The sequence below is a fragment of the Mirounga leonina genome, unplaced genomic scaffold (genome assembly GCF_011800145.1).
Source record: "Mirounga leonina isolate KUSES-001 unplaced genomic scaffold, KU_Mleo_1.0 Mir_168, whole genome shotgun sequence".
Lineage (NCBI taxonomy): Eukaryota > Metazoa > Chordata > Mammalia > Carnivora > Phocidae > Mirounga > Mirounga leonina.
This window is the reverse complement of record NW_023270426.1, coordinates 2,654,059-2,680,984: the sequence shown is the minus strand read 5'-3', so window position 1 is coordinate 2,680,984 and position 26,926 is coordinate 2,654,059. Positions and strand designations below refer to the sequence as shown.

General features: G+C 34.9%; 1 protein-coding gene across 3 annotated transcripts in view; it reads right to left on the bottom strand.

Moving 5' to 3' along the window:
• AP3S1 (adaptor related protein complex 3 subunit sigma 1) overlaps positions 1-26,926 on the bottom strand; it is a 137,491-nt gene that overhangs the window by 61,323 nt on the left and 49,242 nt on the right. For 2 of the 3 annotated variants that reach the window (XM_035013953.1, XM_035013951.1), the window contains 2 exons: positions 12,714-12,821; positions 1,769-3,619 (listed from right to left, as the gene is read on the bottom strand). In XM_035013953.1, coding sequence (XP_034869844.1) covers positions 3,491-3,619; positions 12,714-12,821 — 237 coding nt within the window. In that variant the 3' untranslated portion in view covers positions 1,769-3,490. Of the gene's footprint in view, positions 1-1,768; positions 3,620-12,713; positions 12,822-26,926 lie in introns of those variants that run through there. The other variant, XM_035013952.1, reaches the window with a different exon arrangement.

The following is a 26,926-nucleotide window of genomic DNA, read 5'->3' as shown; positions in this document are numbered from 1 at the left end:
GGTGTAATTCCAGTCTAAAGGCTGGCAGGCTTAAGACCCAGGATAAGCTGATGTCAGTTTTTCTGAAGGCAGGAAAAAGCTGATATTCCAATTTGAAGACAGGTAGAAGGAAATCTCTCTTATTTGGATGTGAATCAACCCTTTTATTCTATTCAGGCCTTCAACTGATTGGACGAGGCCCACCTACATTAGGAAGAACAATCTGCTTTACTCTGCCTATTGATTTAAAGGATGTTAATCTTATTATACAGAAAATCGCCAAATTATAATGGCACAACTTACAAATTTTCGACTTTATGATGGTGCAAAAGCAATATACATTCAGTAGAAACTATACTTCAAATTTTGAATGTTTATCTTTCCCCTGGCTAGTGATAGGCAGTACAATACTCTCTTGTGATGCTGGGCAGCAGCGAGCCCCAGCTCCCAGTCAGCCACGCAATCACGAAAGTAAAACAACCAATACACTTAGGACCATTCTACCCATATAACCATTCTGTCTTTCACACTCAGTACAGTATTCAATAAACTACATGAGACATTCAACAGTTTATTATAAGATCACCTTCGTGTGAGCTGATTTTGCCCAACTGTAAGCTAATGTAAACACGCTCAGCACATTTAAGGTAGGGTGAGCTAAGCTTTGATGTTCAGTAGGTTAGGTTTATAAAATGCATTTTTGACGTAGGATATCCTCAATTTATGACTGGTTTATTGAGGAAGATCTATGAATACACAGTCATCCTATTGACTCAATTTCTCTGGAAAACCTCGACTACTAAAATAATACCATATGTAAGTTTTTCCATCTTGCTTTTTTTCACTTAACAGTCTATTCTAGGGGTCAATTTGTGGCAATGTACACAGCTATTTCTCATTTGGATTGTTCCATAAGATTCTGTAGTGTGGATGTAACCTAGCTTTCCAACCAATCGCCTTCCAAAGGATATCTGGGCCATTCCAGTCTTCTGCTATTACAACTAGTGTGGTAGTTACTACAATTTTACCAATTCCTTACTGGTAGGTATTTAAGGTATCTCCAGTTTACTTTTTGCTTTATAAAAACTGATGCAATAAATACTTTGTATGTAAAGATACCAAGGATGCTGTATAAGTAGAGTCCTGAGAGTGGGTCATGGGTATGTGAGAAATGTATATTTTCAATTTTTAAAAATTTTCACAAAGTTGGAGTGCCTGGGTGGCTCAGTTGATTGAGCGTCCAACTCTTGCTTTCGGCTCAGGTCAGGATCTCATGGGTCGTGAGATTGAGCCCCACGCTGGGGTCCGTGCTCAGCGAGGAATCTGCTTGGGATTCTTTCCCTCTTCCTCTCCCTCCCCCTTTACCCCTCCCTGTGCTCATGTGCTCTCTCTCCCTCAAAAATAAACTTAAAAAAATTTTTTTTTCACAAAGCTTGGCATATGCTTATTTTTATATATATTTTTAAAGATTTTATTTATTTATTTGACAGAGAGAGAGACAGCTAGAGAGGGAACACAAGCAGGGGGAATGGGAGAGGGAGAAGCAGGCCTCCCACAGAGCAGGGAGCCCGATGCGGGGCTTGATCCCAGAACTCTGGGATCATGACCTGAGCCGAAGGCAGACGCTTAACGACTGGGCCACCCAGGTGCCCCAGCTTGGCATATGCTTTTTTTTAAAAAAAGTTAACGATACGTTACATTCCCACCAGCAACATATGACCATTCTCATTCTTCACATCCTCTTCAGCATTGGATATTGTCACCTGTTTTAATTTTTGCTCATATGATGAGTGAAAATAAAATCTAATTGTCCTTTTAACTTGCATTCTCTGACTACTCGTGAAATTAAGCATCTCTACCTATTCCTTGGCTACGGAGATATAGTTTTCCATGACTTGCCTATTTTTGTAACTTGTACAATGTTTTCTTTTTCTTACTAGAATATATTGAGAGACAAAAAACCTTTTAATTATTTCTTGAGGTAAAACCAATAACTGGCCCAGAAGCTTTCCTAATTTTGGCACATCCTAGTCAAACCCAAACTTAATCTTCTCACAATTTTCCCCCGTAAAACAAAGGGAAGAGAAAAAAAGTAGAAATACTGCCAGGCACTCTGTGTGGTACTGTTTACAGCTCCACGGGAGCTGGCACAGTAGGCACTCAAAACACATTTGTCAAATGACCGAAGACCAGGGACCCCCCTGAATGCTCCGCTTTGCAGAACTTTTACACATCTCTGAACTGATGGAAATCCTAATAATCACAGACTGGATTTCTGTGGCCTCAACAGAAGGAAGCTCAGAGTTAGATAAATATTATTTAGAAAAACTAAAGTGACTTTTCTTACCTCCCAGAGCCCATTGAGTAAAATTCATAAATGCCACAAATCTAAGGAAATGTGTCAAAGAGAACATTTGGGGAGGACTAGAACCGTAAAACAACAACAACAACACAACAACAACAACAGAAATACCCACCTTGGTCTAACTGGAAGAGGAACCTCGTTCATGGTTCAGAAGGTAAGACCAAATAAGAAAATGTGGGCCAATAATGGGAAATCAAAATAGGAGATTGTTAAAACTTAAGCAAACACTTTAGCTTTGACTTTGGGATGGAACAGTCAGGTGGAGCCCCACAGGGTTTTGTGTTCAAAAGCAACTAGGTATTTGCCAAAATTATTTTTCATCAACCGAGCAAGAAGGGACCAGATGAAAGACTTACACCTATCTGTGTCAAGTAGGCATTGTAATTTCTCAATATGGATTTTAGAAAAAGATCGGTCATCTCCCACCTCACATCTGTACACACCACCACCCGATACACTCCTCTTGACTTGTGAAACAACTGAGTTTTAGAATACTTTAGTAAGTTTCTGAATATTAAAAACATGAGTACGAACTGAATAAATCAACATCAACAGCTGTTTAACAGTGATAAAATATATTTTTATTTACTTTGTTGAGTCAGAGGGTCGTAAAAAAATTATTGCTAAAGTAGATATCAGGCAAACAGAAAGGTGCTTTAGAAGTCCAGTTACCTTGGAGTTTATTTAAACTAAGAGGAAAAGGTCATAATGTTTTCATGCAATACATACTTGGTTCTTTAAATAACAATTGTGACAAATAACAAAGAATTATGGAATGCTGCACTTGTGATCCATACAAAACACCAACATTTTGGATTGTACATAACTTAAAGAAATGTCTCAAACACTTTTTGAAATATTGTAGCAGCCAATACATGGAGGCATGCCTTAGGTGGGCACAGAAATGCAGTTTAGAAAAGAAAAAGAAATACCACACTGGAACTACCCAATTTCTTCAAAATCACTGAGCAAGAAAAGCAACATTGAACTTCCATACCGATTTTACACAACTTTTATACAGTACCTTGACTTAAATCCAAGAGCCAAAGTTAAGACTCTCCTCCTCTATTTTTGGTAAACAACTGCATGGTAAACTTAGATGACTCTTCCCCCTGGATTTTACCTGGGAGTGGCCTTTTTAGTTTTTTACTTAAAAGAGGGCAGGTTTGGCACTTTTATACTGATGTCACCAATGTTAATATTTCTTGGGATCTCAGGAAGATTCATATTCTTTACAGCTGATACAGCACGGGCTGGAGCTCCCGCTAAGCCAGCCTGTATACAGAAGCAAATAAAAGAAAAGAAAATGTACAACTCAGGTGTAGCTCGTCCGAAAACACTAAAAATGGAGGACAATGATAAAAGATTTCATATAACAAGCTTAGAGACCAGATGGTAGTCGGAACTGGTATGGGATGGTTACTTTGAAATTCTAATCTATAAAGAGAAAACAGTTGGCACATTAAAAAATACAGTGAATACATGCAATGATAAGAATGTAAAAATCAGACACAAATTAGCCTGCACTACTTAGATGTCACATCCAATATTCAAATGACAAAAGCTAGATCTTCACCTATATCTTCACTTACTGACTTATGATATAAGCACGAAGCATAGTTTACATTAGTTTCCTTTTAAACATCTCTTGCAACAATCATGATAGATTTGGGGTTTTTTTTTGCTTTTAAAACAGCATTGATTATCAAAACGTGCCGTGAAATAAAAACTGAAAGTAATAGATCATACTTGTTTAGTTTCTTTACGTAGGGCCAAACCCTTAAAGCATTTCAAAACAACAAATTTTTTAAATTATTTTAAATTGTGGAGGCTCTTCTAAACTTTTCTAGGGAAGTTCTAAAACACCGGTGGGTGGGCGGGGGGGGAATCAGGCTTTTAAAGTAAAGCCTCAGTCCAAAGAGAAAAGTTCTGCCTAAAAATTAAACTGCAACAAAAGGATCTTTCCAACCTTCGATGTGTTAGAAAAAATACAATGAATGATTAAAAATACTGTCACATAAAGTAGATCCAACAACATTGTTCAGTTTACAATATGCAAATTTGGAGAAAGAACAGCATAAATGCAAAAGATAGTATTTATATAAATAAATGAATTTTAAAACTTCTAGTAGCATTAGTGTACAATATTTCACTTTCATCTTAGTAGGGATATTTATATTTTGTGAAACAATTTTGAAAGAAAATATGATTAAAAATAAAAGAAAAAGGCATATATATCATCTTTCTCAAATAGCTACAAGAGTCTTCATACTTTTACGGTTTAAGTTAGATTTAGATTTCATCAATTTTTATTCAGGTGATATAATAAAGTCAACAAACACATCTGAATTCAGTGGCATACATCTTGACAAAAGCAGACAATTAGGTAACAAAAACAAATCTTCCACTTTGCTTAAATCACATATATGAGACAATGTCTGTGTAATTAGAATTACTAGTTTTAATGTCCCTTTTTGAAATTTTAGGTTTTTTTCTCTTATGTAATCCTACCTCTTTTGTTAATTAAAATAATAATAATAATAAAGCTGTTACCTGAGAAAAATCTTGACTGATACAAAATAGGCCAGTGTAAACTATTTGCTGAATAAAGGATACAAACATTGTTAAGCAATGAAATAAAAGCCACGGATTATCAACTCAGAATTGAAAATAATAGAAAAATCAGTAAAATATTAATAATAATAGATATGGTCCACACAGGCAATGACATAAATGAAACACTCCATATTCAATTAAAGAATGAATAGGGCTGGAGTATTCAATTTTTATAATTTAATGGAAGTAAGTTGTTTTTGATTGACCCCTACATTTATACCTACCTGAAGCAATGCAGTTATTTTTATACCCCCCAAAGATGTTGGAGATACGAATAGGTATTGTTTAGGGTAGCATGAATCATATTCAAAAGGGTCTTTAACCTGATTATTTCAAGTTCAACATCTAGCTACCGAAATTTAGAATGGTTTAGGATCAAAGAAAGATCCAGTTTAAAGAGGTTTACCATCTTGTCAAGGCTCTCTTCCTTTTACCCAAAAGTATGTTGTCGGCCAAGGAACAAAAATTATTTTACAAAATTATAGACATCCTGGAGCTAGTATCAGTTTTCCAGATAGAAGGATTTTGTAATTTTTCTAATTAAAAAACCAATTTGCCACGATTTTTACTTGGATGTGTCTCACAGGGTACAAATGATGAGTAGACTATAAAAAAAGTATTTATAAGATATTTGAATATAAATATTTTAAAAGGCATGAACTATTAGAGGATTTTTATTATTGAGATAGAGAGAGAGAGAAGGTAGATATGTGTGTATGTTTTACTGGATGCTATGATTTTACTTTTATAAATAGTAAAAATAATTTTTTTAGTATTAAATTAAATGTCATTGTCAAGAAGCCTTCTTTTCCATAATACCCTGTACCATGAACAGCTAAACTGAACTTGAGTAAAGAAAATGAGAATAAAAGTGCATCCTGTTAAATTTCTTTAGATTAAGTCGTTTCTTTGTGACCAAAGATGGTGTCGACTGTTGGCTGCTAATGAGAATACATAAAGTCAATACAGCAATTGATTTAAATAGCATATATGTGCCAAGTTCTTATTACGTAAAACCAAAAGAAGTTTCTAAGTACAACAAACTACAATTCCTCTAAACATAAGCAGCAAGCCATAGACATGCAAAGGATGGCCACTATTCAGAACACGCAAATGAATTAAAAGAATCAAATTATTTCTCAAGCATGTTCAATACTTCTGTGTAGTATGTCATGAATTAAAATGGTAGGAAATAAAAAAATTGTAATGCGTACTTCAATTTTTAACTAAACTAACATTTTAAGAAATCAGATTTTGCAGAATATAAAACATAAAAAAATATAAAAAGAACTGTTGATCAGTAAGTAGGTGCTAAAATGAGTTATATATAAAAACGTAGGGCTTAAAAATAAAAGACTTCTCAGGTAGTCAACACCAGAACTGCTATAAAACAAATTTCATTTTCAGACTTCCATGAAAGTTAAGTCTGCAACATTTTTATGAAAGAATAAAATGTAAAAGAGGTAATTTGCCATTAGGAGACCAGTTTGCCAACAGAGAGGTATAAAATAATTTTCATCTTAGTTAAGATTTTTTTTTCAGTAAGATATATTCAAAGCAACAAGATAACTTTTACTAATTCTTTTTTTTTGAACACTAAAATTTACAGAAATTAAGCTTGCCTGACTTGTTAGTATTATGTACAATTTAAAATGTAAAATTAAGTTATTTCTGACAGTACAACATAGCTCTTAAGGATTTAAGATTACACAGCTGACACAAAGCAGAAATAAAAAGAATGAAACCCTACTGGAGAAATAACTTGTTTCCATCTATGTTATTATACTCGAGCACCACCATGGCGGGTAAACTGCAGCAACTCCACTAACAAAAATAAATATATGAATCCAAAGCAGTTAAGAGTATGAACTGGATGAAAGAATGAAGTACAGTATATAAAAGAATGGTCATGTTTTCTCTCCCATGAGATTAAATAAATTAACAGAATTAAGAGAAAGAAAACAAAATGAAGTCTGCAAGTATACCAAAATGAGGCCAAACAGATAGAAGACTTATACAGACATACTCTCAGAAATTTCAAGCACTTGAATCACAAAGATAATAATGGATGGATATGATTTGTTTTTGATTTTGTTTTTAAATTGCCAGACCCAAAAATAAACAAAATATGTGCAAGCAAAAGTGAAAAAGCAGCATTACTAAAATATATTTCAAAGAATCGGAAGGCTCCCTTTTCCTTATCATGCAATAAGCAATTAACTTTCTCGAGGGGAAAAGGAAAGAATCTAGATGTTTATTTAATCTAAGACATATATTAGTATCCTACCATCTTAAAATATTTTCTCAAGCTTGAAATGCAGAGTAAGATGGTAGTGGGAATAATTTGTACATACTAAAACTTTACCCACCCTTCCTGCTGGAAGGTGCTATATGCACATTCATAATTTTGACCTAACAGCAAAGTGAGAGAACATCAACATTAATAAACACAGTATTAAATGGTTTCAGACTCAAAATCATTAACAAAATAATGGCAGCTTTTGAATTCATGTTTTGAGCAAAATAGAAAATTCACTATTTTAATTTATGAATGTAAGGTAGAACAGCTTTTAATCTGGGAATTTGTAATAGGCTTGCTCTTTGCTTTAAAGGCAGTGCTTTAATATTTCAATTCCAAGGTTAGAAATGCTAATGACAACCCTCTAGTGAGTAAGAACTATAACATTTTATAAAAAAATTTATCAAAATTAGAATATTTAAAAATTTAAAAGCCTTCCAAATTATATAATCCATTTAATATAATCTTCAGTTATAGTTTTAATTTCTAGCACAGCATTTGCCTGTGTGAAATAAATATAGCAGACTAATGCCCAATTCATGGATTTAATGTAACTAATTCCAACCATTACAAGTGAACTCAGGGGTCCTCACCATAATTTTGTAGAAGAACAGAGTAAACAGCATGTCAAGGTAAGAAGCAGAACCAATTCACAAGCTGACTTTCCAGCATCATTATATTAGGGCCACTTTTCTTATTCTCTGCTCTTTGAAAATAGATACTTGATTTAAAAAAAGAACAAGAAAGCTAACTACTAGTTCTGGTGATGGAAGTTAAAGACCCAGGTGGTTCTTTGCTAGAAAATGACAATTTAACATAAATTAAAGACTAGACCACAAAAATTGGCAATGATTTGGATCAGTGGAATAAAGGAAACAATTATGTATTTTCTATTACCGGGATAAAGTAACACAGACCTAAGGACCACAAGTGGTACTCCCAGCTTCATGACAGAGCCTACCATCTTGGGATAAGAATTAAAAAGCCACCTGTATGTTGCCACTTCTCAAACACATCCAGAATGATACTTTTAGTGGCTAAAAAGCAATGCCAAATTCTCAGTGGCATTTTTCTAATTAGTGAAGTGGGTAATCCAACTTGTTGAATTTACATAATTTTTTTTCCTCTTTGGGACTCAATAAAGTATTTTCACTTTGAAATTTTTTGTTTGTTTTATTGATTTTATTTATTTATTTATTTATTTATTATGTTATGTTATGTTAGTCACCATACAGTAGTACATCATTAGTTTTGATGTAATGTTCCATGAATCATTGTTTGCGTCACTTTGAAATTTTTAAATGGAGGCCTATAAGCATTTTCATTTTTCATTTTGGTACAATATTGTACAAAAAAAAGCTGTTCATCACCATTTAGATTAAAATTTTTAAATAAAAATTTACACAATTAACTTAGGGTGTAAAAAATGCATAGGAAATGCCAGAGAAAATTTAGTTTTATAAAGCTAGGAGTCTATTAAAAACATTTTCAGTAAGAGGCAATATGCTTTGTAAAAATGTCCAAGGTTAACAATATTTTACTGAGTCTCACTTATTATGGTGTTTGGATGTCAGACGGTTGCTACCCTGGAAATCCGTTTTATTTTGGTCAAAATATTTAATTCCAATTTTTAGAACTTTTAATTCAATTTTAGAAGATATGTTATCTTACACTTTTTGTTGGCCACTTTTAATATGCCCTTGTTAGTCAAAACCATAAAAGCAATTCTGTTAAGACTTTGGACCTGAAAACCATTATGTGGGGAAAAAAGCACTACTTAAAAGTCACTATTCTAAGCCTTCATTGTTTCTCACTTTGTATGCAAAACTCTAAAGGTTCAGCTTTTGGTTTTCAAATGCACAGCTTTCAAAACCCAGCAGGGATTTTATGTTAGAATCCTAATTTAGAAAGACAAGAAAAAGAACTGTGAGAGTTAAGATTAATTCTAACATATGATTTTTGAAATAAACTCTACATTTTTATATACAAAGTAAACCTGCATTTTTACAAATGTAATTTGTCAGTTAAATGACAATGTTTAAAAAAAGAACAAAAAATTTAAACTTTCCTTTTACAATGCAGGCAGACAAAACAGAACAAACATGACATCAATGAAACACTAGTAAAATACACTAAGTCCAATAAAAGATGAAGAAACTACAAGGAGAAACTAGAATGAAAAATAGGCTACAGGGACTACATGGGTTCATTAACACAAAGAATTTTTGAGTCTGGCCTAAATAATTAATTGCCTTTGACATCATTTTGCTTTCCCTTTGTTAAAGTACAGTTTTCTCAAAGTCAGCAATACCTTGTCTACCTGTCCTGTCTGGGAGATTGAAAGATAAAGGTCTGTAAGAGAGAAGAATGGAAAGAGCTAGAAAGATCAGGATGTTCGGAAAAAAAGAAGACTGACTTAAAAAAGTAGTGACTATATTCAGACCCATTTATGCATCTTAAAAATAACATGACATACACAAAAGCTAACAAGTCTCCCCAACCCCACCCCTCTACCTCCACCCCCAGGGAGTCCTTTTATTCCTTGGAAGATTCCTGAGTGCCTCTTACACTTCCCCCAAATCCCACCATCCTCGCACCCAGCTTAAACCCTCCTTTGCCCAGACCCCCATGTCATAGCAAACCAGGTTTCTGTCAAATCAGGATAGATGGACATACATTCAGAGCATATCTTTGTTTGTCCTCTCTTTAAAGATCTGGGAGATCTTTGCTTCTACCTGTCTAAGAGGTTATTAGGAATTAAGCTGGTTCACTTTCCATTGTCACTGGAAATATACTATCTTTAAACCAAAATAATAAAGTCTTTGATTTCTGACAAAGTAAAGGCAACTAGATATATCCATGCTATATCTTAAAAGTGGTATCTTAATTATACCCAGACTGATTTTTAAAAGATAAATGCTATTCTAAATACCACTTAATCTTAAAAGTATGATAACCAGGTCTTTTCATCAATCATGATATTCTGGATTTTAATTATTTCTTGACAAGTTTTTGCTTGCATAATAAATTTTAACTAAAATTTAAGGAAGAGTCAGATTAATTAAAGCTTATAGTGTGTTCTCAAATAATTTTGGATTATTCTGCAGTCATATATTTGATATATATATCCAGTTTAAGTAACATGGGAACAGAATCCATATGAAAACTGACATTTCAATGTGTCTGGAATAAAGGTGGTAGTCTTCCAAACAGATTATGAAAATTACTGAAGAATTACACAAAGTCAACATTTTTGGCATAATTTCTTAAAATATGATCAGGACTAAATGGCTTCATTTTGACTCAAAATCCTACTTTATAACTAAAATATTAGCAGACATCACATATGGAGAAACACTTGATGAAAAACATAATGTTGTGGTCTACTCCCAGACTTGAAACCTATTTTCTAGTAAAGGAGAAAAACTAATTTGTAGCAGGTAACTGCTGACTGTACAAGTTAAAAGATGATCAGCAGATGAAAAATAGCAGTACCTCTTTCACCAGTATTTAAAACCATTTTAAATAGAAATGTTTCTGTGAAGAGATTTTCAGTTACAGTATTCTATTTCCATTGAAAATGTAAACTTTGTATTTTACTGCTCTTTCTTTACAGATAAGGAAAAATTGCCTCATTAACAAAGTTATACTGGACAATCAGAAAGCAAATATCCATTATGCAATTATTATAGGTCCTTCATGACTTTTATCAGTATTATAAATAGCAAACCCAGGACAAAAAAAAAAGAGGACACCATCAATGAAGTTAAAGAACCTGGAATATGAACATTCCAGATAAAAGGTTAATATATTTTTTACAGATGATTACACAGAAGTCACAAATTACCACATATCCATTCATTTTTGACAGATTATTAATGGATTATGTCACTGTCTCTTGGTATTTATAATCTATATCCATAGAGTTTTGTAAAGCAAGTTTTAACAGATTACATAAAATTTGAGTTATCACTTAAGACTGTATAGCTCAGAGGTTATAGTAAATCTTTTACCATACTAAATAATATAAGGCAAACCAACTATACTAAATAATATTCTGAGTTCTTTTCCTTGTCCTAAAACAAAACCTTCTGTATTAATCGTTTTTCCTTTTCAAAAACCAGTATTTTAAAAATTGGCTATAGAACACATAAAATATAACTAGTTATTTAAAAGAGTCATAACTATAAGCTCTTCACCATTACAAGCCTCTCCTTTGGGCAACTCACAGGGATGGTAAATTGAGATATAAAGAAATGCAGGGCTATTTTACTTTAAAATAGAACACTGGAAAATGCTTTTATATAAAGCTTTAACTGTTCCTAACCCTCAGATTTTGGATTTATCCATCATCCTGTGTTTCATTCAATTCCAGTGAGCATAGCATTCCATTAAACTGATCCTTTAAAGTGCCAACAAGATAAAAATTCTTTAGAACTCACCTGTTGTAAATTAATGCTAGCATATTTTTTAATACTTTGCTGCTTTTATAGTAATGATTACTTTAAATCAATCCAACACCTGAGCTTGTACTAATAATTATAAGTAAAATTTGTTTTTCTAATCTTAGTTATGACTATAAATACCAAAGGTAACAAGTATAGTGTTGAACGACATGTCAAAACTATTCATCTTTCTAAACTTCTGCCCGAGTAATAAGAAACCACCAAAACAACGTGAACTTCAGTGGCTCAGCTACAGTGCTTGTTATTGATATTCAGCCTAATACTTGAGGAAAGAGTCATGAAAATTCTAAAGTAGGATTTTATACAATGCTAAAGTGCTGGTTGATCCTCATGCACCTAATAACAGCACAAAGCTAAGCATGTGTAACTAACCAAATCTTTCTCCTATAGAATGCAGAAAAAGCCATGAATGCATGTATCATTGTGTAAAATATGTGACTTAGCCAACTGTCAGTGACCTCTGGGAAGGATCCAGAATTAAAAGATTAAGGCAACGAATTTCTTTTTTCAGTGTTCACTCAGGCTTGCAAAGCACCAATTATAACTTACAACATTACTTCCTCATGAGAATTCCATTTCCTCTTCTCTCCTTTTTCAGAAATAGTTCTGTGACACTAAATTTATATATCTTTAAAATATCAGGTCTAAGATTTCCTTGATGATTACTAAGGTTTTGTAAAGCAAATACTGATTTCATTATCCAAACATATAATTTCTTTTTTAAGCTGTTAAGAATCTGAAATTGTGTTTATTACCCAAGGCAGTTAACAACCATGGCTAAAAAAAGAGAACATGAAACTATCAGATAGATAGCCGTCACAAAACATTGAACATACTAAGATATGTATATTCCATTTTTAAAAAACTGAATAAGCTATCAGCTGTACTTAAAGGGTGATACTGAAGGACAAACAGTGAAAGCTACACATCATGCAAATTTATGGTCATGCTTACTACCTCCATTAACCAGAGTGCTTTCCATTCTTACCTCAGATTTCTCCAGTTTATTTTGTGCATCAATTTGAGTAACAATCTCATTCATGTTGGTCTCCAATACCATTCCCCCCATCACCATTTCTGCAAGAATATTGTGAACCTAAAGGGAAAAATAATACACACCCATAAAGAAAATTCACTACAAAAATGTTTCATCATTCCAGCAGCTTTCGTTTCAAACACTGCTGTGACTATTTCATAAGTATGAAGTTTAAAATAAAAATAATTTGGAAGGCTCCTAATCCACGTTTGCTACTACAATGCAGCCTGAGACAGCCTCTTCAAATCTTAGTTTAATGGGCTGTAAAACAGGTATTAATAGTGTCTCCTTCCTAGACTGTTGAAAAGATTAAATGAGGTCATCCATGGAAGTGCTCAGAACAAAGTAAATGATCCATAAACACTACCTCTTACTGTAACCAGTTTAATGCTAAAAAAAATTATCTACCATGGCCTTTTATGACAGATTCTTAGCCAATAATTATTAAGTTGTTTTATGCTCAAGGCATTTAATGAAGCTATGTGGCACTGTAACAAGCTCCTGATTGAAATAGAGTAAAATTTCTTTTTATTGTAGGTACTTCAATAATGTTTTTGTCCCAAACACATCCATATATGTAATACTTAGATTTTTTAAATTATCAAATATACATCTTACAATCACTAAAAATAGCATCTTCCACTGGGGAGAAAAAATATAATCCAGGTGTTTTCTTCATAGGTAGTTACTGAATCAAAAATCACCAACTCAAAGCTGAATTAGGGTATCACAGAATAGCATACTTTGCTATAATTTTTAAAAAAAACAATGTGGTGGTATAAAGAATGGAGACTCTGAAATTAGGCATGAATACTGACTCTACCACGCACTGTATGTCCTTCAGCACACACGCACCTGTTACCTTATCTGTAAAATAGAGATAAAAACAGTATAGACACCTCATCCGGTCATCAGAAGAATTAAATATTTCATGCAAAGTATGTAGCAGAGTACCTAAAAGATACTATAAAGTAATTTTAAGATTTATTTATTTTAGAGAAAGAGTGTGTGAACATGGGGGTAGGAGCAGAGGGAGAGCGAGAATTCCAAGCAGACTCCCTGCTGAGCATAGAGCCAGACACGGGGCTCCATCCCATGACCCTGAGATCATGACCCGAGCCAAAATCAAGAGTTGGCTGCTTAACCAACTGAGACACCCAGGCACCCCAAGTAATTTTATTTTAAACAAAAACTGGTCTTGGTTAAATATGTAATTATATGATTCAGTTTTCATTCCTTTATAAGACTGCACACAAATGTATTCATGATTTTTAAATCCTATCATTTACTAATTTTTCATGCTGGAAAGATGGACATCTCATGTTACAACTCTTGAAGAAAGAATTAATAGAAATTACTTTTCCTAGAAAACAAAACAAAATCAGAAGCCACAACTGTTTTAAAAACTAGTGCTAAAAAAATAAATAAAAACTAGTGCTAAATATCATCACTCCTAACTGCTATCCCTTTTGTGACTAAACACCACTTATTGGAACGATGTTTTGGTGCTGCACTTAGGGTATGTATTTAATTCTCACCTTAACCTTTGTTACAGTTGAGAGAATAAGCCAGCTTGCTCAAGACACATAAGCGAATGTGTAGCAAACGATTAAATTAAAACCTAAGTCTGAGTGACCCAAGTCCTATTCCTTGCTTTCTTCTGTTAACAATACATGAAATTGGGCGCCTGGGTGGCTCAGTTGGTTAAGCGACTGCCTTCGGCTCAGGTCATGATCCCGGAGTCCCAGGATCGAGTCCCACATCGGGCTCCCTGCTCGGCGGGGAGTCTGCTTCTCCCTCTGACCCTCCTCCCTCTCATGCTCTCTGTCTCTCTCTCAAATAAATAAAATCTTTAAAAAAAAAAAAAAACCAATACATGAAATTGATACAGCAAATTAATTTTTAGTCATAAATCTATGAAGGTTCAATTAAAGGTCAAGAAGGTGATTGGATGATAAAATATAATTACCCTACAACAGCTAACAAGTATCATGGAGGAAAAGTGTTCAGAAAGAAAGGCCATGGCCAGTGGACGGATTCGTTAAGACTTGTTTTAGCAATGGAACTTCCCCGCTTCTTTTTAAAACAAATTCTCATGAGAAAGCACAATTTGTAATGCTGATAAAAATTCAACAACTCCACCAACCCCATTTTGCTCAGGCTTATACATTTACTACTGCCTTTCCAGAAATATCTCAGAAACACATGCAGATTAGTGGAAGACATAGATTTCAGTATTATAGAAATGTCTACCAAGGTTAGGGGTATTAAAATATGAGTAGTCTGCAGATGTGGGTCATATGCAAGAAATTCTAAGGACATATGTCAACTTAATAAGGACCTGGATGTAAATTTGTCTTCAAAGTAAAAATAACTCCTATGAAAACAAACTCAGAAATCTTGAGAAGATAAAAAATACAAATGAGAGCCTGTGAGCTAAATCCTTAAGCATAACCTCATTAGAAATATAATAAATGCCTGAAGAATATATTCTAGGTGAGGAGGTACTATACATTATGTAGAAATTCCAGGAGGTAAACAGTATGGGAATGAGAATTACTAATTGGGAGAGGAGTCCAACATTATCAAGGTCATGGTGTTCAAATAAGGTATGGAGGGATCATTTAGAAGCTGTCTAGTGACAGAAAATTTCATGTTCCAAGAACTGGGAGGAATTTTCGGCAGACTTAATAAGAGAAAGAAGATGATAAAAGCTTTGTTTTTAGCTTAGCCCTAACACATATGGCTGACATGTTCTAGTATTTTGTTTTACAAATTTTACCTAAAACAACTTTTTTTTTTTTTTTTAAGAGAGAGAGTTTGCAGGAGGGGGGTAGGCAGAGGGAGAGGGAGAGAGAGAATCTCAAGCAGGCTCCACACGCAGCACAGAGCCCAACATGGGGCTGGATCTCACAACCCTGATCATGACCTGGGCTGAAATCAGGAGTCAGACGCTTAACCAACTGAGCCACTCAGGCACCCCTTACCTAAAACAGATTTTAATGGAAATAAAAGGGTGACATTATGTTTGAAATATAACTCATCTACTAAACTGCTTTGATGTCCACCTAACATAAAGGTTCAATGAGTTTTTAATCCCCTTTTCTTGAATTTTTATAGGTATTTAAGTGTTTTTTTTAAAAAATAGCAAATACCACATTAGTAATGTATTTTTGCTTGTTTGTTTTTAACTATATATGCCCTATCTACCCAACCACATAGCTTCTTCTAGGTCCCTCTATTCAAAGATAATCACAGTTAGATTTTAAACAGGCCCTCACTATCCAAAAGTTCCCCTTACACCCTTCATTTTTAAAAAAGACCTATGTTCATACCTGCTTTTGCCAACTGAAAGAAATCCAAAAAGAATTTTCACTTCTATGAAAGGGTAATTGCTTCTTTGCTTTAAGCCATTTTGGCTTACAAAATGTTTCAAAGGAACACTCTGCTTTTGGACAGCAAGGGAAACCTGCATAGCCTTCATGAAAACTTCTTATGCATATACTTGGTATGTGTGCGTAAATGTTATGTTTAATTTACACAAATGAGATCATGTAACATACACATAAAGTCACAGTTCTGCAAGAGACTTATGGACTGAAAGAGGCTGCAGAAAATAAGGGTGTGAGTTAAGAAAATAATAAAAGATACTGGTGCGAGGTCTATGTACAAGAATGATCAACAAAACTTTGTTGGTAAGAGTAAAGAAACAAAAACACAAAACTGTAAAATGGTGAATCTACACTACTTGTTTTACGTTTTTATTCAAATTCCAGTTAGCATACAGTGTATTAGTTTCAGGTATACAGTATAGTGATTCAACACTTACTTAAAACAGCCGGTGCTCATCACAAGTGCTCTCCTTAATCCCCATCACCTGTTTCCCCCATCCCCCCATCCACTTCCCCTTTGGTGACCATTGACTTGTTCTTTATAGGTAAGAGTCTGTTTGGGGCACCTCGCTCAGCATTCAGCAGGGAGTCTGCTTCTCTCCCTCTCTCTCTCCCTTTGCCCCCACCCCAAATAAATAAATCTTTTAAAAAAAAAAGAAAAAGAAAAAAGTGTTTCTTAGAATGTACATTATTAATTACCACACACTTAAAAATGAGACATCTACAGTTTCCTCAGTCATACAGATTATTAGATGAAAAATGACTGGGATAGAATAATATCTATAATATGGTCCCACTGAGATTTACAAAAAAAAAAAAAATTACATACACATACACACTTAAATATACCCAGAAAGTTCCTGGAAAGAAACACAAATACTTTTCAGCCATTTACCTACTGAAGGATATCTTGGTTGTCTCCAAGTATGTGCAATTATGAAAAAAGCTGCTATAAACATCTGTGTGCAGGTTTTTTTGTAGACTTGTTTTCAACTCCTTTGGGTAAACACCAAGGAGCATGACCGCTGGCTTGTATAGTAAGAACATGTTTAGTTTTGTCAGAAACTACAATACTGTCTTCCAAAGTTGCTGTACCGTTCTGCATTCCCACCAGCAATGAATCAGAGTTCCTTGCCAGCACTAGATGTTGTCAGTGTTCAGGATCTTCGCCATTCTAATAGGTGTAGAGTGGTATTTCACCGTTGTTTTAATTTTCTGCAAATATTTTTAAAGTATAGTAGTTACCTAAAGAATGGAACTGGAAGACTGAGGAAGAATAGAGATGTGTCTTTCACTTTGTAGTTTTTGTTTGTCTAGGTTTTGAAAACTTTTAGCATGAGCATATATTAAAAAAAAAAAAAAAAAAAGCTTGGTAAAAATAAAAGAGTGACCATGCAGTAATTCAGAGGAATCGTATTAAAGGCTATAGTTGTGCATATACTGAAGTTATTTAAGAGGTAGCACAAAGGTGAATATTTGTTAGTGATAAGACAAGCATGCCACTTTTTTCATGCTTTTTTTTTCTTAAAGATTTTATTTATTTGAGAGAGAGAGAGCACACAAGCGGGAGGGGCAGAGGGAGAGGGAGAAACAGACTCCCAGCTGAGCATGGAGCACGAGGCAGGGCTCGATCCCAGGACCCTGAGATCATGACCTGAGCCGAAGGCAGATACTTAACTGACAGAGCCACCCAGGCGTTTTATTTTTTTTAACGTTTCAAGTTTTTAATTAAGTTCTAGTTGGTTAACATACAGTGTAATACTGGTTTCGAGAGTAGAATTTAGTGGTTCATCACTTACATGTAATACCCAGTGCTCATCACAAGTGCCCTCCTTAATGCCCACCTCCACCCAGCCCATCCCCCATCCACCTCTCCTCCAGCATCCCTGTTTGTTCTCTATAGTTCAGAGTCTCTTACGGTTTGCCTCCCTCTTTTTCTTTCCCCTATGTCCATCTGTTTTGTTTCTTAAATTTCACACATGGGTGAAATCCTATGGTATTTTTCTTTCTCTGAATGACTTATTTCCCTTAGCATAATACTCTCTAGCTGCATCCACATCGTTGTAAATGGCAAGATTTCATTCTCTTTGATGGCTGAGTAATATTCCACTGTATATATATACCACATCTTCTTTATCCACATGGACACGGGCTCTTTCCATAGTTCGGCCATTGTTGATAATGCTGCTATAAACACCGGGGTAGATGTGGCCCTTGGAATCAGTATTTTTGTATCCTTTGGGTAAATACCTAGTAGTGCAATTGTTGGGTCATAGGGTAATTCTTTTTTAACTTTTTGGGGAACCTCCATACTGTTTTCCAGAGTGCTGCACTTTGATGCATTTAAATAGTAAAAATTCTATCTCATATACGTGTCAGTGCAGAACTTGGAGACTTTTGCTTATACTACTCTAACTTATTTAAGATTAAATGGTCTCTATATTATTTTATTATTATTTATAAAATATATTGCACACTGTGGGTATCTAATAAATATTATATGCAATTTTTTCTTCAAAATTATTTATCTCAATAATCTCAAAGTTCAAAAGTTAAAGAACAAACCATGTGTGTTTTTTTTTAGCAATTTTCACTACCCCATTAGTAAACCATATTTATTAAATATTTTTTTAAGTTTTTATTTAAATTCCAATTAGTTAACATGCAGTGTAATATTAGTTTCAGGTGTGCAATATAGTGATTCAGCACTTTCAGACTACCCGGGGCTTAGCACGCGTCTATTAAATACTTATGTAACGTGCTTACAGAGAGCCGCATATCCTGGTGTGAGTGAAGCAAACATAATCATTGAAGAGGAAAAGGAAGACTAAATCAAACACATTTCACCTTTTAACAATAACAAGCCCTCTATGAGACTGAAGCAAATATAAAAAAGGATAAAGGAAGGAAAGGTCAAATTATACAGATTCCTTTCTATAGTCAGTCACTTGTTTGCAAAAAATAAAAGTTACTTTGCTATAACTTATGTTAGAAATGAAGTTCTCTGCACCAAGTATTTTTTACTTTGACTATATTAATATCTGACTATAGGGGTGGTCAAGTAAAATATGGCATAGCATTCTGTTTAATTCTTCACCTAAGAATAAAGCTAGTATGTATGTACTGATATGGTTCATCTAAAGACCGATGAAGTTAATAAAGCCAGGCATAGCACACTGTACGAAATAAAAACAAACTCGCCTGGGTGGCTGAGTCGTTAAGCATCTGGTCATGATCCCAGTGTCCTGGGATGGAGCCCCGAGTCAGGCTCCCTGCTCAGCGGGGAGCCTGCTTCTCCCTCTCCAGCTCCCCCCTGCTTGTGTTCCCTCTCTCGCTGTCTAAAAAATAAATAAAATATTTTAAAACAAACAAACAAACTCGATCACTCACTAAACCAAGAGAACTATGCATATCTTTGAAAATATATAGGAAAAAAGTCTAGAAGCCTACCTAGCGAAATTATTAAAAGAAATTACTTTAGGGATGCAGGATGGGGCTGAGTGGGGTATAAGGACGGGGACAAGGTAAGAAGAACTTTAATGTTTAATCATACAGTCTTTAGTATTGTTTGACTTCTTTGTTTCTAAAGAAAGATAAGTATTATTATTGTAATTTTAAAATAATAAAATATTTTACTATGGATAACAGTGTAATGTTCTTTAATGGTTGTATGTCTGTCAGACGGAGACACAGACACAGACAGATATCACATATCCTCCTAAAATAACTATAAACTTCTTGAGGAATGGGATAAGGGCCTATTCTTCATATAACCCTGCAGAGTGTTAAGCACTCAATAAATATTTTGTAAAATGTGTTTTGCAAGGAACACCTCCTTCCCCTCTGCTTGCAGAAAAAGATACCATAAGACATGATTTTTTAAAAAGATTTATTTATCTTAGGGATATATATATATAGAGAGAGAGAGAGAGAGAGAGAGAGTGTGTGTGTGTGTGTGTGTGTGTGCGCACGCACAAGCAGGACAGGGAGAGGAAGAGAAATCCCAAGCAGACTCCGCACTGAGTGCAGAGCCCCACACAGGGCTGGATCCCACAACCCTGAGATCCTACCCCAGCCGAAACCAACAATGAGATGCTCAATCAACAGCACCATCCAGGTGCCCAAGACACCATTTAAAAAAAATATATTTTATTTATTTATTTGACAGAGAGAGAGAGAGATAGCGAGAACAGGAACACAAGCAGGGGGAATGGGAGAGGGAGAAGCAGGCTTCCTGCTGAGCAGGGAGCCTGACGCGGGGCTTGATCCCAGGACCCCAGGACCATGACCCGAGCCGAAGGCAGACACTTAACCAAATGAGCCATCCAGGCGCCCCTAAGACAACATTTTTTAATTATTAAGGATAGCCACTTATGATGAAATGATCAACTATTTTCTTTTCTTGAACACAGGTTCTTGCTGGCTGTTTTGTGTGTGTGTGTGTGTGTGTGTGTTTAGATTTATTTTGAGAGAGAAAGTGAGTGAGCCAGAGTGAAGGGAGAGAGAGAGGGAGATGGGAGAGAATCTCAAGCAGACTCTCTGCTGAGCATGGCTGTGGAGCTCCATCTCACGACCCTGAGATCACGACCTGAGCCGAAATCAAGAGTTGGACACTTAACTGACTGAGCCATCCAGTTCTCCCAATGATCAACTATTTTAAGTTATGTTAGAAAATTTCAATTTATATACTTCTGTTGGTCATGTTGTTGTTACTAATTTGATAATAAAATTTTAATACATGTATTTGCTAATAAAAATTTTAAACAATGTACCTAATCTATTAATACCTGTATTTATAATTCTAATTGTTGTAAATAGATCTCTCTTCACATTTTGGTATTTCTTCAAATCTAAACTACAACTGATTATTTAAAAAACTATTATTTTACATACTACTGAAAAGGAAAAACACTGCCAATTAAATTATGACAAGCTATAGAATGTAACTTGAATCCCAATCTCAAAAGTGTTACAATGTGAGAGAAAGCTGTAATTTTAGAGTCAGTGAAATATGGTATTTGCTCATCATTTTTAGCCCCACACAGGTTGCTAAATAAAATAAAAGCTATAATGAAAAAACTTTAGCAAAAAAATGAATGTTTGGGGGGTTTACTGGTGTCACTGCCAACAGTAAAGAAAAAAAAGCTTAGCTTCAGAAATATATCCTCTCAAAAGATACTTATCACAATTTCATTAAATCAAAAAATGTTTTTAAATTTTGCTGTAATTATTCTCCAAATAGGATATCTGACATATCAAAGTGTTATACAAATCAAAACTTTGAGCTGCTAATGCTATTAACCTTAAGAAAGTGCTTGCTAAGAAAATAATCAGTTTTAGAGTCATCTGGTTAATATTATCTTGAGACTGAGTCAGCTGAGCAGGTTCTGCTGCTTAAGAGTACTATTCCCCCCAAACTACTGATTTCTTTCCTAGTATGTGGTCAAAATGACATATAATTATAATGTACCAATATATCAATATAATATATATCATGAAAGAAAATCCTAAAGAATGACAATTTTGAAAATAATTCTGAAAGGAATTAGTAGTATATTTTGTTAGCCTATCAAAATATTGATACAATTTTCAAGACAAAAATAGAAAGGGGAAGTATATAACATATTAATAATAATGAAGTCATTTGTTAATTGCTGACCAATGGAAAGCAACAGGGATATAGTAATTCAACGTAATAAGTAAGAGTAAATCTATTTTGGTACACAATGCATTTTATACGAACATTGAATACGAATATCTCAAAATCTGAAAATTCAAAATATTCAAGTCTGATTAAAAAATTACAAAGCTGGGTGCCTGGGTGGCTCAGTTGGTTAAGCGACTGCCTTCGGCTCAGGTCATGATCCTGGAGTCCCAGGATCGAGTCCCGCATCGGGCTCCCTGCTCGGCAGGGAGTCTGCTTCTCTCTCTGAACCTCCCTCCTCTCATGCTCTCTATCTCATTCTCTCTCTCAAAAAAAAAAAAAAAAAAAAAAAATTACAAAGCTGTTCTACTTTCTATTCTATATTCCAGGCTGAGTGTCAAGAAATCCCTTTTAAAAGCTGCTTATTATAAAAGTCAGAGCTGCTCATTAAAAGATCCAAGAATACTCCAACTTTCTTTTATCCTTACCCACAAATTTACATCTTTGTTCTTCTTCCTTCTTTAACTCATTCCTTCTTATATCTCATATTTCCTTCTGTGTAATGTACCTTCCTTTAGAATCTCCTTTAGTAAAGGCTTGCTGGTAGCAAATTCTCACATTATTTTTCTCTGACAATTCTTGTAAGATATTTTTTTGACTTGAGATTTACAGTTGGACAGTTATTTTCTTCCAACACTAGGTTTTCTAATTTCTGTGATTGCTGTTGAGAAATCATTTCCCAATTTAATCACTGCTCTTGTGAAGGTAATGTTTCTTTCATTTCTGGATGATTTTAAGAGCTCTTTCTCTGCTCTTCAATTGTACTATCATTATTCTAAATGTAGATTTATTTTTATTTATTTCGCTTGTGATTCTTTAATCTGATTGGTATCTTTCTTTAATTCTGGCAAATTCCCAGACATTAGATACCCAGATATTATGAATATGCCTTGTTCTTTCTCTCCTCTTCTTCTGAAACTAAGAATAAATGTTCATTAGACCTTTCTTGCTCTATCCTCCCGAGTAACCTGTAAACCATCTTCCATATTTTCACTCTTTCTTGTCTTTCTATGCTCCATTATGGACAACATGTTCTACCTTTCCTTTTACTCAGATATTTGTAATCTACGTTTATATGCATATTCATCCACTGGAATTTTCCATTTTGACATTTTTTTGCCTCTTCTAGAAATCCTACTGAGTTGTTTTTCAGATCATCTGGAATTTTTTTGTAATACTTTATTCATTGCAAATTTTTATCAGAATTGACTTCCTAACAACTTGCTCAGTTGATGGGGACAGGGGCTGGTATGCCTGGGGCCAAGATTTTGGCTGGTGCTGACAGGCAAAGTAGAGACTGGCATGTCTGGGGTTTAGCTTTCCAATAGCCCAGCTAGGAGCTTGGTTAAAGAAAGGAAGAACTGAGCAAATAAATAAATGCATCAGGAATAATGAGAACAGTAAGAGTGAGAATAATCAGAATAATCTTTCACTGTCAGAGTAGCAAGTTGCAAATATGGAAAAGGAGAAGGCTAGAATAAATTCTGTAGTGTTACACTACACTCTGAGGTATTATGAAGAACTCAATGATTTTTGAAATATATACAGATATAGAAATAGGTTAGGGGGTGCGTGTGTGCACACACATACACACATATCTACATCTATTTCCCAGTTTGGTTCAGAGAACCAGGAAAAATATAACCCTGGTAGCAATGAGCAAAAACGGTACTGAGATTGTCATTTCTAAACATCATTGTCCGAGAAAAAGAACCAGGGTTCCTTGAAGAAATAGCTGACTCAGGGCTGGACAGAAAACATGTAAGATGCTCTGTCCATAGAAAAGGCCTAGAAACAACGACCAGCCTCATAATTATGAGCACCGCCAGACTGTGGTTTCCATATACCATTTCCCACTAAAAGGAATCGGGGCTCTTAGAAAAAGTGGCTGATAACATGCCTAGAGTAGGAAATGAAGACAATGCGTCTGCAATATCTAGTTGTACCAGAACACAAAACGGCTGTAATAGCCCATGGAGGGGAGGGAATGGCAAAAGGACTCAGAAGACAACCTGAAGGGGCTCCCCCCTGGCAAACACAGGGCAATGTGAGCATCCAAAACAAATCAAAGTATGTTAAAATTCCTATGTCACAGGGAACTAAAACCAAACCAAACCAAAAAACAACAATAATCATTTTTGGTTGAGTATTAGGGAACTGAACTGTTAGGAAAACTGACAATATAGGAAATAATCTAGAATTTATCCTGCCTTTCCTATATAAACTGTACTTTTAAACCCATCATCTCTTTTAATAGATTGTTTCATTCAATTCACACTTAGTGTCCTGAATAATAACAGATCTACTTTAAACTGGTACTTTCACTTTCCATCATGAAGTTGGTTGATCAAATTTTATTTATATTATATCCACCATCTTTTAAATCAGAGATTCTACTGTTTATAATTTCATTAGGGATTATGATCTCTTTCCTTGCTCTCTTAATCAAATAAATATGACTTTACTATTACTTATGAAACCTTTTTATGTGAGTGAGAAACCTTTCGGATCATATTTTCTTGGTGTATGTGCGCCATCTTCAGTCTCCACATCCAAACCAATTTTGCATAGGGAGGCTGTCCCACTACTTTAGGGTGACTTTGGGCCTAATCTAGTCCATGAGCAGGCTGAGGGTTGTGGGCAAAATTCTTTACCAGACCCTAAGGAAAAGTGAGCTGAGCCAGTTAAGAGATTCCTTGACTGCTGGAAGGTCCAGGGTGGCTTAAGGGTTGAAAATAATCCTACTTTCCTAGAAGGGCTTAAAGTAAGACTAGTATTGTCCTGGAGGGAGAATGTAGGCATAGGAAGGTCTATTTGACTGGTCTCTGACTCCTGCTATCCTAAAGCTTTTGCCTCATTGCATTGGAAAAAATTAAAACAAGTATTTAGCCCAGAAAGAAGAGATATAGTTAATTTTGGCAGGTTTTATTATTTATTTTTTTTAAAGATTTTATTTATTTATTTGACAGAGGAAGACACAGTGAGAGCAGGAACACAAGCAGGGGGAATGGGAGAGGGAGAAGCAGGCTCCCCGCAGAGCAGGGAGCCCAATGTGGGGCTCGATCCCAGGACCCTGGGATCATGACCTGAGCCGAAGGCAGATGCTTAACGACTGAGCCACCAGGCGCCCTAATTTTGGCAGGTTTTAAAACAATGATGCACTATTGTGTAAACGGAACAGGCTATACATACTCATACCGTATAATCCCATTTCTGTTTCTCTTAAAGACTTACTTGTTTCTGCACTTGTACAAAAAAATCTAGAAATACACATACTCTAAAATGTTAACACTAGTGTTAATTAAACAGTTAGACTGAGGTGGTTCTAATACCTTAGCAGCTTAAGTAAGCAAACCAGAACATGCCTATAAGAAATCAAAACCTAAAGACAACCCATCAGAGCCAATTCAGCTTTCCCAAATAATACAACTGCTTAAATTGTAATCAATCAGAAAATCCCCTTGCTTTGCTTCTGCATCTTTTCTATAAAAGCCTCTCCCCTAGATCCTGTTGGTGAAGTACTCCTAACTGCTTCTGGTTTGGCGTGGCCCGATTTGAATCAATTTCTGTTCAAATAAACGTAGAAATTTTTAATATACCTCAGTTTTTCCACTAACATTAGGCAATCTCTACAATTGAGATGACTTCCATTTATTTTCCATTATGTGCATTTTCTGATTTTTCTAAAATGAATGCATATCAATGTGAAATAGAAGTCTTAAAATAACTGTGTCATGTACAGAAGCTGTACATGAGTGGAGCTTAATTTCTCTATTAAGGAAATCTTTTATTCTCTAGGAAAAATGTGAGAACTTTACTCTTACTACAACATTTACAAGAGATTCCTCAATTTTCTTAAGAAATTGCTTGATTACATAAGCTAATGATCTCTGATCATTTTATTTTATTTTTTAAAGATTTTATTTATTTATTTGAGAGACAGAATGAGAGACAGAGAGAGAGCATGAGAGAGGGGAGGGTCAGAAGGAGAAGCAGACTCCCTGCTGAGCAGGGAGCCCGATGCAGGACTCAATCCCAGGACTCCAGGATCATGACCTGAGCCAAAGGCAGATGCTTAACCAACTGAGCCACCCAGGCGCCCCATTTTATTTTATTTTTTAATATTTCATTTATTTACTTGGGAGAGAGAGAGAGAGCGCGCAAGTGGGGGGAGGAGCAGAGGGAGAAGCGGGTTCCCTGGGAGGGGCTCGATCCCAGGACCCCGGGATCATGACCTGAGCCAAAGGCAGACACTTAACCGACTGAGCCACCCAGGTGCCTTGAACAGTCATTTTAAAAAGACCTTTTTTAAGTATTTTAATCCTGTACCAAAAGAGAATTTTGAATACTGCAAACCCTAATGCCTAAAAATAACAGAAGTTTCTCTAAGTATGAAAAAGCATAAGATACAGTGATTAGAGAAAAGCAGTAGAAAACTAAAAATAGACTCTTACAAATATCAAGTTTAAGTTCTCTGTCTAAAATGAGTTAATACATAAAATCAAATCATTTAGTAAATGAGAAATATAATCTAGAGGATTGGCTAATAATAAAAGTATTCTTTTGATGGTTCACAAACAATAAAATGCATTCTTTCCTTGTGCTGCATCTCGATTGTGGTAGCAGTTACATAACTCTATACACATCTGCAAGACTTAGTTAACTGTATGCTCAAAACTGCTGAATTTTAATGTGTGTAAATTACACCTCAATAAAGCTGATTTTTAAAAATCACATTTTCAGCTAAAATTTTCAGCATATTATTTCAGACTATTTTATTCAACGGCTTAATCATTCCAAAACAATCCGTTATGTTATATAAACTTAATACAGAAAACAATCTGTATATGGTAAAAGTGGACTCTCTTCCAAAATTCCTTATCACCAGCACCCAGTAATAGTGGCTGAAAAGTTCAGTCATCCTTCCCTCCTCTCAACTCCAGCTTTCAGCAGACCATCACGTCCTGCCAATTCACTTTTTTTCATCTCTACTGTATTGTATTGCCTTAGTTCACTTCTTTCCAGACTCCTGCAACAGACCCCTAATTGATACCCCTGTCTTTAATCTC